Source organism: Apodemus sylvaticus, chromosome 5 (genome assembly GCF_947179515.1).
Source record: "Apodemus sylvaticus chromosome 5, mApoSyl1.1, whole genome shotgun sequence".
NCBI classification, from domain to species: Eukaryota; Metazoa; Chordata; class Mammalia; order Rodentia; family Muridae; genus Apodemus; species Apodemus sylvaticus.
The window spans coordinates 11,934,666-11,949,445 of record NC_067476.1 but is presented as its reverse complement, the minus strand read 5'-3'; the positions used below and the strand labels follow the sequence as shown (position 1 = coordinate 11,949,445).

Below are 14,780 nucleotides of genomic sequence, written 5' to 3'. Positions count from 1 at the left end.
GGGTCAGTGTCCAGCAGGAGAGCTGGTCTCACAAAGATCACATCATACCGTGATAAGTAATGCACGTAAAGGAGAGAGCATGGAGGACAGCAAGCTAGGCAGGCCCCTGGGGCTGCCTACGGGAGACCCCGTGGCCTGAGCTTGGGGGAGGAGCAGGGATAAGCCTCACTGGAGACTAAGACTTAGGGTCTAGGACCAGGAGGGAGCAGCCTCAGCTGTTGTCAGCTACAGCTCCTGTCACCCAGGACATTCTCAGGGCACAGCCTCTGGTCATGTGAATTGTTCCTGGTGCTGGGGAAGGATGCTCTTTTCAAAGAGCAAAATGGCCTGGAGCTATAGGCGGGCCATAGAACACTGAGCACCCACTGGTATATAAGGCCCTGGATTCCATCCCCTGAGGCCGGGTGGTGGTGGCACATGCCTTTAGTCCTAGCACTTGGGAGGCAGAGGCAGGCGGGATTTCTGAGTTCGAGGCCAGCCTGTTCTCCACAGTGAGTTCCATGACAGCCAGGGCTACACAGAGAAACCCTGTCTCGGAAAAAAATAAAACAACCAATAGACATAAAAGTAAATGCGTATATATGCATATCCTGACTTCAGAGCTCAATATACATGACGTCATGTATTTCCCTCCCTAGGGGATTGAACGGGCCTTCACACATGGCAGACAAGGGCTCTACCGTTCAGTACATCCCAGCCCTTTTTTCTGTTTTTCATTTTGAGACAGGGTCTTGCTGTTACTCAGGCTGGCCTTGAACTTGCTCTGTAGCCCTCGCAGGCTTAGAACTTGCCGTCATTCTGGTTTCTGAATAGCTGGGATTACAAGCCTATGTCACCAGGCCCGACACTAAGCAGTAATCATCAGACCGCAGGGCAGCCCAGCTCAGGGAGATGAGCATGGACTGAGCAGGGAAGGCGGGGATAGCAGGAGCCAGCCGCTGGGGTCTCCAGGCCAGCCTGTGCCTCTTCCCCACAGAGTCAGGGCTGGACTATTACCCCCCTTCTCAGTACCTGCTGCCAGTCCTGGAGCAAGATGGAGCGGAGAGCTCCCAGGACAGCCCTGATGGACCCACGAGCAGATTCTCCAGGGAGGAGGCTGAATGGCAGGTAAGATGAACTGCCTGCGCGGGCATGCGCGTGTGGGCATTGCGGCCGCCTGCATAAGAAGCGATCGGAGCTGTGCCCCCAGATCCCCCCTCACACCCACAGGTTCAGCGACCACGGCTGCTCCAGGCCACCAGCTCACCACGCAGCAGCTGACCAGGTTTTCTCTCCGCTCCCTGAACAAACCGTGTCCCTGTCTCCACAGCATCTTAGGGCCAGCCACTCCCACCTGGACCTCTTCTGTATTAGTCTGGGTTCTCTAGAGTCACAGAACGTATGGATAGTCTTTATATAGTTAGGGATTTGTCAATGACTTACAGTCTGTAGTCCAACTCCCCAACAACGATCAGCAGCAGCTGTGGATGGAAGTCCAAGGTTCTAGCAGTTTCTCAGTCCCATGAAGCAAGCAGGCAAGGAAGAGTGGGAGAGAATCTTCCTTCTTCCAATGTCCTTATATATCTCCAGCAGAGGGTGTGGCCCAGATTAAAGGCGTGTGCCTCCTTGTCTTTAATCCCAAATGATCTTGATGATCTTGAAAGGAGATCTTGAAAGATCTCCTTGTCTTAGCCACTATGCTTCAAGGTCTCCATGCCAAGATCCAGGTCAGAAACTTATATCTCTGAGCCTCCAAATTAGGATCATAGGTGAGCCTTCCAATTCTAGACTGTAGTTCACTCCAGATATAGTCAAGTTGACAACCAGGAATAGCCATTACACTGCTCACACTTCGATTTTCATTTTATCTTAGTAATTTTTTTTTTATTTAGCCAAGGATGACCTTAAACTTTAAAAAATTATTTATTATTATTCTGTATGTACGCATGTGAATGTGTGCATGCACCCACTCTGGCACACATGTTGGGGCCCAAGGATGACTCCGTAGGGTTCTTCTCCGCTCTTTAGTGGGCTCTGGTTGACCACCGGCCGTCAGGTTGTGTAAAGCACTTTACTGCTGCTGAGCCATCTCTCCAGCCTCTCGGTGTATTTTAATTTTCTTTTATTTATTTTGTGGAGAAGAAGGAATCCACATGAACACCATAAGGACAGTTGTCAGGAGTCGGTCCTCTCCTGCCACACTGTGGGTCTTAGAGATCAAGCTCAGGTCACCAGGCTTGGTGGCAGTAGCCACGTCACTGGCCCTGATTCTCAGTATAGACGGTGCGTCCCGTGAGCAGGACCAGCCTAGGTCAGACATGCTCTGGGCTCTCTGTGTCCTTCACGTTACCCTGGCAACACTCCACAGAGCTGAGCTCAGTAAAGGATTGCGTGCTAAATGACCCATCCCCACTGCTTGACGGAGCTTCAGGGAAGCCAGGAGCATGTCTGGATTGCTCCTTCTCTCTCCAGTGCTTTCTGACCACAAGTCACTCAGTGGCCAGGACAGCCCTATGACTCCGGTCTAGTAAAGGGGACACAGGTCAGCACCAGTGGCAGGAAGGCTCTTGAAGTCCCCAGCTGCAGGCCAGCATGGCACAGGAGGCGGGGTGGGGGCTTTGCAAAGTTTGCCACAGTCATCTGGACACACCTGTCACGGGAGCAGGCAAGACCTGCCTCTGCTCTCGTCTGGGCTCCCGGCTCTCCGATGGTGTAGCTTCAGACTTCCAGAGAGCCGTTGATGGGGATGTACCTGTGACTGTCTCTTTAAGCAGTACATGGAAATTGGCTAGGGAAGAGCTAAGCGGGAACCCTGTGCCTGTCGTAGGTGAACGTATCTGTAGTGTGCTCACCTATCTGTTCACCTAGCCACTTTCTCTGTAGAATAATTCTCCAGGAGCCTGTACAGTACCTTTGTGTTTGCGGCCAGAGTTGGGTACTGCAGTGTGTTACACAGATAGCCAGGGAGGCAGGTGGCCCTGTTTGGATCTTTCTGGAGTCCCGGGCAGTACAGCACTGCCTTCCAGAGCTGTCTTGTGGGCTCCTTCCTTCCCGCGGTGTCAGTACACGGTGGTTCTTGCTCTGGAGCTCAGGACCTTTATCACCTCTCCCCCTTCCATCTCCTCACCCAGGGGGCAGGTCGGGTGGGCTGTGGCTCAGTGGAAACTCCGACCGCCCACTTGTCCTCATCTGTGCTCTTCTCCCCCAGAATCGGTTCTCCGACTACGAGAAGCGGAAGGTAAGGGCTTTTCCTGCCCCTTTTCTTCTCCCTGGGGGTTGCAGCTGAGGGAGAGCTCCCTTCTGTCTCTGATTTAGGCATGAAAGGCATCTTGTCCCCACAGGAGCAGAAGATGCTGGAGAAACTGGAGTTCGAGCGCCGCCTGGACCTCGGGCAGCGGGAGCACGCTGAGCTGCTACAGCAGAGCCACAGCCACAAGGACGAGATCCTGCAGACAGTCAAGGAGGTGTGTGGCCACGTGCCAGCCCTGCCCGGGACCCATGGCTGCGGCCTCCTGGCCCAGGCCATGGCGCCTAGGAGTTGCAAAGCAGGGGGTTACTCTGTCCTGCCATCCCCTGAAGGCCCTAACTAGACATCCTGGGCAGCGTCCTTGAGTGGACACAGGAGCAGCCAGCCCAAGGTCACAAAGGAACCTGCAAGCGAGATAGGAAGTCCACTCTCCTTCCCCCAGTCAGAATCGCCACGGTGCCTCCCCCGCTGCAGGAGCAGGCACGGCTAGAGCAGGGCCTGAGCGAGCGCCAGCGCTGCCTGGATGCAGAGCGGCAGCAGCTGCAGGAGCAGCTCAAGCAGACGGAGCAGAATATCTCCAGCCGCATCCAGAGACTCCTGCAGGACAACCAGAGGTCAGTCCTGGCCAGCCCCGGGGTGCCCTCTGAGGGCCAGGGACAGAGGGTCTCTCCTCAGGCTCCATCCCTGCCCAAGCTTTCCTCTGAAAGGATCCGAGAAAAGTATTTCAGTCTGGTTTGCAGAAAACCTGCCCTGCGGTTCTGTCACCAGACTGCTGACCCCGCAGGCCATTTCCCTTCTGTATATCAGCAACAGTAATCACAGCCTTCCGACATTTGGCTTTCAAGTCAATGACTGAGGTCAGCCATTCCCCTATAGGCCACGAACGATCTTATATAGAACAGACTGTCTAGTATAAGAACTTCCTGACAGGATTGGAGAGAGAGGCGCCAAGTAGAGACCTCAAGAAGCCTGAAAACATCTAGTTTGGGGTGCACTGCAGAAGGTTCTAGAAACTGGCTGCGGCCGCATGTCCCACTAGCTCCAGGCCTCCTGCTTCTCGTCCTTGTTCTTCTGTCACTGCCAGTGCAGGAGAGGAAGCCCTTGCCAGAGCTTCTGTACCAGGCGCTGTGTCCCCATATGCTTACCCAGTCGCCTAGGAAGGGCTTCACCCTGTCACAGGAGAGCTACAGGGGACTTCCCAGACCCAGCTGAGCTCCTGCCTGATGAGCTCAGCCAGGGTGGTGAGGTGGGCAGCCTGGTTGGAAGCAGCATCATTGGTGCCCACAGGACTCATCTCTGGTTTTTCCACAGGCAGAAGAAGAGTTCTGAGATTCTGAAATCACTGGAGAATGAGAGGTGAGTGGGCCTCTGGGACCACTTCGAGAGAAAGTTCCCTGGGGTGCTCACAGCTCTGGGGGACAGACACCCTGGGGTGCTCACAGCTCTGGGGGGATAGACACCCCTGGGGTACTCACAAATCTGGGGACAGATACCCTGGGGTGCTCACAGATCTGGGGACAGACCCTGGGGTGCTCACAAATCTGGGGGACAGACACCCTGGGGTGCTCACAGATCTGGGGAACAGACACCCTGGGGTGCTCATAGCTCCGAGGAGACAGACCCCCTGGGGTACTCACAGATCTGGGGACAGACCCTGGGGTGCTCACAAATCTGGGGGGAACAGACACCCTGGGGTGTTCACAGATCTGGGGACAGACCCTGGGGTGCTCACAGATCTGGGGACAAACCCTGGGGTGCTCACAGATCTGGAGACAGACACCCTGGGGTGCTACAGATCTGGGGGACAGACACCCTGGAGTGCTCACAGATCTGGGGAAAGGCAGCCATAGGCCCTTCCAGCTTGTCCCAGATAATCTCCCTGTTGTTACAGGATAGAGTCACCTCTTAGCATCCAATTAATAATGACTCTTTTTGAGTTTCTTAAAATATATGTATACTTGTAAAAAAAAACTCAGAAATATGAGGGAGGAAATGTAATGACCATCTGTACTTTAGATATAAAAAACATTTTTAAAAATTAGTCCAGGTATGATGGTGCATCCTTTAATCCCAGCACTTAGGAGGCAGAGGCAATTGGAGTCCGTGAGTTCAAGGCCAACCTGGTCTACATAGTGTATTCCAGAATAGCCAGAGCTGCATAGAGAGACTTTGTTGCAAACCAAAAATAAATGAATGAAATTTTTTAACATCCACATCTGTAAAAAGAGAATATGAGCCAGGCAGTGGTGGCACACGCCTTTAATCCCAGCACTTGGAAGACAGAGGCAGGTGGATTTCTGAGTTCGCAGCCAGACTGGTCTACAGGGTAAGGTTCCAGGACAGCCAGGGCTACACAGAGAAACCCTGTCTCAGAAAAACAAAACAAAAACAAAACAAAAACAAAAACCCCAAGCATGGCAGTGCGTGCCTGTAATTGCAGGAGGAGGGGCAGAAACAGGAATCTGAAAGTCTCACTGGCCAGCCGGCCTACTGAAACTAATGAGCCCCAGATTTAATAAGAAATCCCCTCTCAAAAAATAAGATGAAGAGAGGGATAGAGAGAGATGTGCAGCGTTGACCCACAGCCTCTGCAAACACACACACACACACACACACACACACACACACACACACACGCGCGCGCGCACACACACACGCACGCACAGTAAGACTGTGTATGGTGGTGCATGTCTGTAACCCTAGCACTCAAGATGATCACAAGCTCGAGACCAACCTGGTCTACATGGGAAGTTCCAGGCTAACATAGTGAGGCCTGCCCAAAAAAGAAATGAAAAATGAATTTTTAAAGGAGAGGAAGGAAGAAGAAATAAACAAAAATAAATGATGGTTGGAAGGGCTGGCAGCCTGGCCTGTTCCTTGCCAAGGTGTCTGTGTGACTCTGCTGATTCTCCTGGGTCCCACCATAATGGTATTTCTGAACTATCCTGGGAACCTCCCCTCCCCCAGTCATCTTAGCCCTCACCACCTAGGAAGAGCGTCAGAGTGCTCCCTGGGGCCCGCCTCATGCAGTTGTGTGGCTGCTGAGGCCCAGCTGAGCTAGACCAGCCCAGAGGACAATCAGCTATCAGTGGCAGCGAGTGGAGCCTCAGAGGATCCAGGCCTTGAGCTAAGTCACACCCAGGAACAAGCAAGGCACTCCTGGTAAATGCAGTTACAACGTGCATGTGTGTATGCAAAGTTACGTGCACACATTTAAATGTTATCACTTCTTCTGTCACAGATGGAATTTTATGCCAAAAGCCTTGTTTATAGGGGCTGGAGAAATGGCTCACTGGCTGCTCTTTGAGAGGACCTCTTAGTTCAATCCCCAGCACCTATATAACAGCTCACAGCCAACCTGTCACTCCAGTTCCAAGGGACCTGATGCCTCTGGGCTACATAACAGACCCTGCCTCAGAAAGATGAAAAGGGATGAAGGCCTTGTTTGAGCTGCTTTTAGGCTAATGTCTGTTTATGCACCATATATGGACTTTATTTTTATTTTGTTTTTTTATTTTTCAAGACAGGTCTTCTCTGTGTAGCCCTGGCTGTCTGGGAACTGCTGGCCTCAAACTCACAGACATCCACCTGCCTCTGTCACCCAAGTGCTGGAATTGAAGGTGTGCGCCGTCACTGCCCGGCTCTGGAAAGATTCTTGTTGAAATGTATTTGAAGAATGAATAGATGTGTTTTGCTTTTCCTTTTTTTTTTTTCCTAGAATAAGAATGGAGCAGTTGATGTCCATCACCCAGGAGGAGACCGAGAACCTCAGACAGCGGGAGATCGCAGGTGAGTTGTGGGGGTTTTGTGGACAGGGCTTTCAGGTGACCATTGCTCTGTGGCCGTGCAGGGTCCTGAGCGTCCACTCTGGTGAAGGGCAACCAAGCCTGCCATGGAGCCCTGGGCTCAGGCAAGTTTGGATTCTGAGTCTCAAGTTTTCTGTCTATAGGATGGGGAAACTACACAGGGAAAACACGGGACTTTCAGGAGGATCCCAGGGGTCAGGCCTGGTCATGTCACCAATCGGGCTGCTCTGACTGGGTTCTGGTACTCCTCTGCAATCACAGAACTCAGAATGTTGAGACAGGATTGAGAGTTCAAGGCCAATCTGGGCTATCTAGCAAAGGGGGACGGAAAGAGGGGGAGACTTTGTTTCGAATGACTGTCGACCAGTAAGAGGAGACCCCTTTGGGCCTTCCCCAGGGAACCCTAACCTTTTCTCAGCGACTCACACCTTCCCTCCGCAGCGGCCATGCAGCAGATGCTGACGGAGAGCTGTAAGAGCCGGCTCATCCAGATGGCCTATGAGTCTCAGAGGCAGAGCCTGGTGCAGCAGGCCTGTTCCAGGTAAGGTCAGGAGCATGTGTTCCCAGGTGAGGGCTCTGAGGGAGTCAGCCGGGTCCAAGACAGGAGCGAGAGCTGGCCACCTGACTCCCTGGACCATCCCAGGATTGGTCAGGATACCAGGGACAGGTGATGGACGGCCAGCCTCTGGATTTCCCCATCCAGACTCATGCATCAGGGACAGTCGGTGATGAAGTGAGGGCGGCCTCTACCTCTGAGCCCACCTGTGTGCCAGGTGCTGGCCTGTCTGTGTCATCTGTCCTGCTTTCCCTCAGAGCTGAAGTGGGGGGACATGGTCACAGCAAAACGAAACTAATAAGGAAGTCAGATCTTTGCTGGGCTTGGGGCTCATGCTTGTGATACTAGCACTGGGTAAGTAGAGGCAGGGAAATCAGGAGTTCAGAGCAAGGCACAGAGCGAATTCAGCACCCACAGGAGCTACCTGAGACCCTGCCTCAGAACTCCACCCCCCACTCCTCACCCCCCCTCCTCTCTCTCTCACTCGCTGGAGAGACGACTCAGCTGTTACAAGCACTGGCTGCTCCTGTAGATGGGTTCTTTTGGTAACACCCAGATGAACTCCAGTTCTAAGTGATCTGGTGCCCTCTCTGGTCTTCCTGGGCACTGCACACATGTAACGCACTTACATATATGTAAGTGAAATACCCATGCATATAAAATATTTAAAAAGTCTTTTTAAATTTTTTTTTGTTTTTTTTCTTTTGTTTATTCAAGACAGGGTTTCTCTTGAACACCCAAGGGTCCAGGACCTTACTCTGTAGACCAGACTGGCCTCAAACTTAGAGATCCGAGTGCTCTGATTAAAGGCGTGCACCACTACTGCCCAGCCAATCAATCAATCAATCAGTGAAAAAATTAAGTTAATGTGAAAATAACTCAAAGCTAAGACTGTGTTGTGTTGATGTTTGGGCAGCCTGAGGTTGCGAGCTCTGTGCCAGTTACCAGCCTTGTTGTAGGGCTATACACAGAGTGAGAAAATGCTGGGAGGAGCATTCCAGAAGCTGTGTGGCTCACCAGGATGCGGAGAAGTGGTTAGGCAGGAGCCCGGCATCCACCTCAGGGTGTTGTGAAGGAGGTCCAGCAGAGGGCTGGACCCAAGGCTCGGTGACTCTGCCAAACAGAAGCTCCGCCATGCCCCTTCACGCCCTCGAGACGGAAAGTTGAGCGGTTGTTTATCTCTGTCTCCTCCAAGGTGCCCAGTGCACAGTAGGTGCCCAGTGCACAGTAGGTGCCCAGGAAATACGCAGTGAGTAACTGTGTAACTGAGTAACTGTGCTGTTTTTCTGGCAGCATGGCTGAAATGGACAAGCGGTTCCAGCAGATTCTGGCGTGGCAGCAGATGGATCAGAACAAAGCCATCAGCCAGATCCTTCAGGAGGTGAGCCCTTGCCTGGGGCCTGCCTGCAGCCTCCTGTGGGACTCCAGGCATAGCCCCTGGTCCCTGCCTCTAGAGAGGCACCCTCCCCTCTCCCTGGGGACAGCATGCTACCCTGAGTAGGGATCTTAACCAAAGCACTTGGTGCCTAGAAGTGACAGGTGTCCTCCTGCTCAGGGAGCCGGGGCGGGGCCTCTGCTCCTATCCCCCCCCCCCCCCATACTGCTGCTCTCCACAGCTCTCTCCTCGGCAGGTGCCATGTGGGGCCTGAAATGGGCCAAGCAAGGCCCCTTGGCTCCCTGAAGCCAGCCCTTGGTTCTTCCTGTGCTTGTTATGGCCTCTGCCTTTGGAGTCATGCCGGCCCTGCTCAGCCCTTTCGCATGGCCCTTTCTGGCTCCCCTCTCTCCCAGACTGATAGGATTTACTGGCTGGGACTTGTCTGCTGAGGACCGGTTTCTCAGAGAGGGCACCTGCCTGTGGCTGAGGTCTGGCTGCGGATCTCAGTAGAGTTGGCACATATCTCCAGTCTGTGAGATGGGCAGCAGAAGCAGGCATGCCACCTGCTCCAGAGAGCCAGTGCTCAAGGCAGAGAGGTGCTTGGTGGGGAGAGGGATTCCCTGGCGTGCCCAGAGACTCAGTTCCATCCCCAGCACCACATAAAAGGGTGTGGTGACACGGTGACACACACCTGCAATGCCATCCTGTGGAAGGTGGGGTCTGGAGGACTGGAAGTCAGAGTCATTCTTGAATTTCAGCTACACAGGGAGACCACCCTGGGTACATGAGACCACCTCACCTCAAAGAATAAATAGAAAAGCCTGTGTGGTGGCGCACCCCTGTAATCCCAGCCCTAGGGAGGCAGAGGCAGGCAGATCTCTTGAGTTGGGGGCCAGCCTGGTCTACAAAGCAAGTTCCGGGACAGCCAGGAAGACAGAGACCCTGTCCTAAAAAAAATCAAATCAATAAATAAAGCAAGGGAAAAAAGAAAATTGAGAGCACAGTGTGAGACTGGAGAGATGGGAAATGGGAGTTGCCGGCTCTGACTTAATGTGGCCGTGACAGGGATGCTGGGTATTTTTTGCTGTTGTTGTTGTTGTTGTTTTTTCAAGACAGGGTTTCTTTCTCTGTATAGCTCTGACTGTCCTGGAACTCACTCTGTAGACCAGGCTGGCCTCGAACTCAGAAATCCGCCTGCCTCTGCCTCCCAAGTGCTGGGATCACAGGCGTGTGCCACCACGCCCAGCATAAATACATCTTTTAAACATCCACAAATGAGAGAAACCCATATTTATCTTTCACTTAACACAGTGACCTCCAGTTCCATTTATCTTCCTGCAAACAACATAGTTTTGTTCTTTTTTTTAATTTATTATTTATTTATTATTTATTATTTTATGTGTAAGTACACTATAGCTGTCTTCAGACACACCAGATGAGGGCATCAGATCTCATTATAGATAGCTGTGAGCCACCATGTGGTTGCTGGGATTTGAAGTCAGGACCTTCGGAAGAGCAGTCAGTGCTCTTAACTGCTGAGCCATCTCTCCAGCCCAGTTTTGTTCTTTTTCTTTTTTTATGGCTGCGTACGTAGTACATGGGTTCCATCCGTTCAGTCCTGCCTTTGCCAAGGTGTGTTTCTTACAGGCAGCAACAGCTGATCCTCAGATCCACTTGTTTAGCTGTGGAGTTGGTGAGGCTTGCCGCCTCTTCCCTGATGGGTTTGGATGTGTGTGTGTTCTTCTCCCCCTCACTCACCACAGGGGATCGGGGCTCTCCTTCACAGTGACTCTCCTGCCTCCCATTCCTTCATCTGTTCCTCTCTTGGAGTTTACTTTCCTGAGCCCTCAACTGTGTCTCTTCTTAAAGATCTGTTCTCTCTTCTTAAAGATCTGTTCATCTTATTTTATGTGTTTGAATGTTGTGCCTGCATGTGGGTACCATGTGCAGGCTGTGCCCCAGAGACAAGAAGGGATTGGATCTCCTGGAACTGGAGTTGCAGATGTTGCTGGCTGGCCTGTGGGTGCTGGGAACTGCACCCAGGTCCTGTGCATGAGCAGCCTTAACCTCTGCACTCTCTCTCCAGCCCAAGTAGGATTTATAAGACCCGTACACAGGGCTGGCTTCATGGTCCTGAGTTGCTGTAGTCTCTCTATATCTTCAGCATCCCAAGCTTTCCTGGCTTAGAGAGGGGCGGGGGAGGGCATAAGTGGATAAGACAGTGGCTTACCCTTCCCCCATGGAGGACCCAGGACTGGAGGCCCCATTGTATCCTGCCCCTGGTGTTTGGAGCTATCCTCCTCCTGCCTGTAGTTTCTGGTGCTCTTCTCCTAATTCAGAATGCCAGTCACCCTGACTTTTCTCAGTCAGTGTCATGTAGATGCAGACACATCAGCTGTTTGACCTTAGAACCTCCATTGCCCAGCCTCATTTTTTTTTTTTATTTTAAATGAACAAGATACAAAGTTGCTTCTCCAGCTGTGTGTGGTGGCATATGCCTATAATTCCAGCACCTGGGAAGTTGAGGCAGGAGGATTGCTTTGATTCAAAACTACATACACCCTGCATTGAAAGGAAAGAAAGAGCCGGGCATGGTGGTGCACACCTGTAATCCCAGCACTTGGGAGGCAGAGGCAGGAGGATTTCTGAGTTTGAGGCCAGCCTGGTCTACAGAGTAAGTTCCAGGACAGCCAGGGCGACACAGAGAAACCCTGTCTCAAAAAACCAAAAAAAAAAAAAAAAAAAAGAAAGAAAGAAAGAAAGAAAAAAAGAAAAAGAAAAGAAAGAAAAGAAAGAAAGGAAAGAGAGGACTGGAGAGATGGCTCAGCGGTTAAGAGCACTGACTGCTCTTTCCGAGATCCTGAGTTCAGTTCCCAGCAACCACATGGTGGCTCACAGCCATCTGTAATGGAATCTGATGCCCTCTTCTGGTGTGTCTGAAGAGAGTGACAGTGTACTCATATACATAAAGTAAATAAATCTTAAAAAGAAAAGGGGGGGAGAAAGGAAAGAGAACAGTTATTTTTCTGCCCGCCCAAGAACTGTTGTGAAATCATACTCTAAGGTGTTTTTTAGGCAGATGTGCTCCCCCGTGGCTGGCGTGTGCGCCCGTGGAAGAGCCAGGAAGCCCGCCTCGTCTGAGTGATGTGTGCATTGTCTCTTGCAGAGTGTGATGCAGAAGGCTGCATTCGAGGCTCTCCAGGTGAAGAAAGACCTGATGCACCGGCAGATCAGGAACCAGGTGAGTGCTGGCCACCGCCTCACCCTGCTCCCGCTTGCAGGCCTGGCTCCTGGGCAGCAGTTATAAACACTCGAACCCATGCTTACCATTTTGGAAACCTCCTTTTCCTCAACAGTCAACAATGGGGCTGATGGTCTGTGCCTTCAACAGCGCTGAAGGCGGTGGCTTCATCCCAGAGCCTGGCCTGAAGCCTGCTGGGCAAGTGCAGTGTGTGTTTCCACAGTGCCTGGGCTGGAGGAGGGGCAGCCTTGCGTGACTCTGTGCCAGCTCAGACTCCAGTGCCTGCATCAGCTCAAAATGATTGACGGGCACCTGGCTTCTTGGGGTGGGTTGGATTTCCCAGTTGAGCGGGAAGCCAGGTCCTAAGACTTTCTAAGGATGGACCCTGGCCTGGGAGGAGGAGGCCACCTCCCGTCCCGACTCCACTACCAACCCGTGGAATAGCCTTGGGCAGGACCCCTGCTGGTGGAGCGGGGCTGGGGCCAGAGACGCTGCCAGCTGCCAGGCTGTGGGAACACACATCACTTCGTCTTCACACACCTTATCTCACATTTTTTTGCATGCTCTCTTTTCCTTTTCTTTCTCCTCTTTTCTTGTTTGACTTTAACCAACTTACTTTTTTAAACCTCCCTCTTTAAGTTCAGTCCCACATTGCCAGACATGAAGCTCATTCCTCTGACCAGGGGTTGGTGGCGGGCGGCAGATACTCAGGGTTGGAAGAGGCCGCAGGGTCACTGGCTGGCCTGGGGTAGAGAAGTCACTGACTGTGGGCTCTGAGAGCATGTGGTGACACCAGATAGTCTCAATGAAATGTTCCATTTCAGACCCTGAATTGGGATAGCCTAGGCAAACGATCTCTCAATTACCTGCTCTTTGTCCTTGGGCAAACTAACTACGGTGCTCCTTGTCTTTGTAATGAAGGCAGTCACACCCCAAGAGCAGAGAGCCGGTGATTTACTACAGCCCAGGCCTAGCACATAGTAGGTGATCAGTACCTAACTGAGCCTCGTTCCTGGATCCTTTTTGTTACCCTCTGGCCCCATGGTAGCTTGTTTTCACTCTCTTCAGTGAGGCCCTAAGGCTCCCCGTTCCCCTCTGTCCAGGGCTTCCCAGCCTCCCGACAGAGGTTTCTGAGTCCCTGCTTAGCCAAGCAGCAGCACCTAAGGGAACCAAGGTGATTGTGAATGAACGCCCCTGTTTCGTCTTCTGTTTAGATTAGGCTAATAGAAACTGAGTTACTGCAGCTGACACAGCTGGAGTTAAAGAGGAAGTCCCTGGACACAGAGACGCTTCAGGTATGTGAGGCTCCCAGCCAGACGACACCTTCATTCCACTCCTCACCCCAGGGCGGCTGCTCCTCAGTTCTAGACACAGGCTTCACCAGCAGACAGACAGCCGGTCCAGCCCCATCAGAGCAGATATGGTCCATGGGCAAAGGTAGCTTTGTGCTGGGTGAGAGGGTCAGAGGAAGGAGGGTTTCACTGCCAGGCCCGCTGGGCCATCGCCATCTCTGCATTCCCCTGACTGGGCTGGTGGCTGTGTGGTCAGGCGGGCTTTGGGTCCCACTCTCGGGGCTGATGTTCCCTGTGGTGTCCCAAGGGTATGTGAGCAGGAGCTGGCCTGGATGCCCTGCTCACAGACCCCGAGGGCAGCACAGGTTGGCACACGGATAAAAGGGGGTACCCTTCTCCCTTCCCTGACCCTCAGTCTGCCCAGACGCACACAGGGACAAGGTAGGATGGTGCGTGGACACATGCCCGTGCCAGGCTTCTGTGAGTTCTCATCTGTCACTGTCACTGTTTATGTCCAGGGCAAGTCTGAGTTGACCCATGGCCTTCCAGTACTGAGAGCACTGCCCTTAGGCCTACCCAGGTTGCTAGGTGGCCTTAGATGAGTCCCTACTGGGCCTCTCTTTCCACTGGTCATGGCTAGCCTGTGCCATCAGCCCATTAGAGTGTTCTTGGTGGCCTCTGATGGTTTCCACAGATGAGGAACTGGCTTCCCAGGAATTCCCAGCCCTTCAAGCCACAGGTCTCTCCCGGTTAGGACTGCCATGGGTTCCAGAGACAAGAGGATGAGTCGCCCACACAGGGCGGTTAGCATGTGTCTCCCTGTGTGGCAGCCCCTCATCTGTATGTGGCGCCCTCCTCACCATTTGCTTCCACCGCGCGCTGTGGTCCGTCAAGACTCATGGCTTGTTTCTTTTGTTTACCATTTCTCACTGTCTGTGGCCATCATCCCTAGGGTCCCATCCTGGCCTGAAGCCCACAGAGAAGAGGGTTGAGGGCTTGGGAGGAAGTGGGGGGGCATACCTGAGTAGGGGTGCCTCTAGGCTCCACCCCGCAATTCAGGCATGAGTTCAGGCAGCGGGGCTCCCAGGCCGCATGGTGGGGAGCACCGAGGGCTCACGGTGGCCTCGGGTTGGATGCTGTCTTACAGGAGATGATCTCGGAGCAGCGCTGGGCACTCAGCAACCTGCTCCAGCAGCTCCTCAAAGAGAAGCAGCAGCGCGAGGAAGAGCTCCGTGACATCCTGGTATGTTCTCGGACTCCCACCGCGTGTCCCCGGGCCCGTGT

The 14,780-nt window shown here is 52.9% G+C and overlaps 1 protein-coding gene across 4 annotated transcripts in view; it reads left to right on the top strand.

The window, feature by feature from the left end:
• Positions 1 to 14,780, top strand: part of Lrsam1 (leucine rich repeat and sterile alpha motif containing 1) — a 36,952-nt gene that overhangs the window by 13,671 nt on the left and 8,501 nt on the right. For all 4 annotated transcript variants that reach the window (XM_052182220.1, XM_052182218.1, XM_052182221.1 and 1 more), the window contains 11 exons: positions 977 to 1,107; positions 3,188 to 3,217; positions 3,321 to 3,443; positions 3,701 to 3,840; positions 4,538 to 4,582; positions 6,945 to 7,015; positions 7,474 to 7,573; positions 8,882 to 8,969; positions 12,130 to 12,204; positions 13,419 to 13,499; positions 14,644 to 14,739. In XM_052182220.1, the coding sequence (XP_052038180.1) occupies positions 977 to 1,107; positions 3,188 to 3,217; positions 3,321 to 3,443; positions 3,701 to 3,840; positions 4,538 to 4,582; positions 6,945 to 7,015; positions 7,474 to 7,573; positions 8,882 to 8,969; positions 12,130 to 12,204; positions 13,419 to 13,499; positions 14,644 to 14,739 (980 nt within the window). The remainder of the gene's footprint in view (positions 1 to 976; positions 1,108 to 3,187; positions 3,218 to 3,320; positions 3,444 to 3,700; positions 3,841 to 4,537; positions 4,583 to 6,944; positions 7,016 to 7,473; positions 7,574 to 8,881; positions 8,970 to 12,129; positions 12,205 to 13,418; positions 13,500 to 14,643; positions 14,740 to 14,780) is intronic.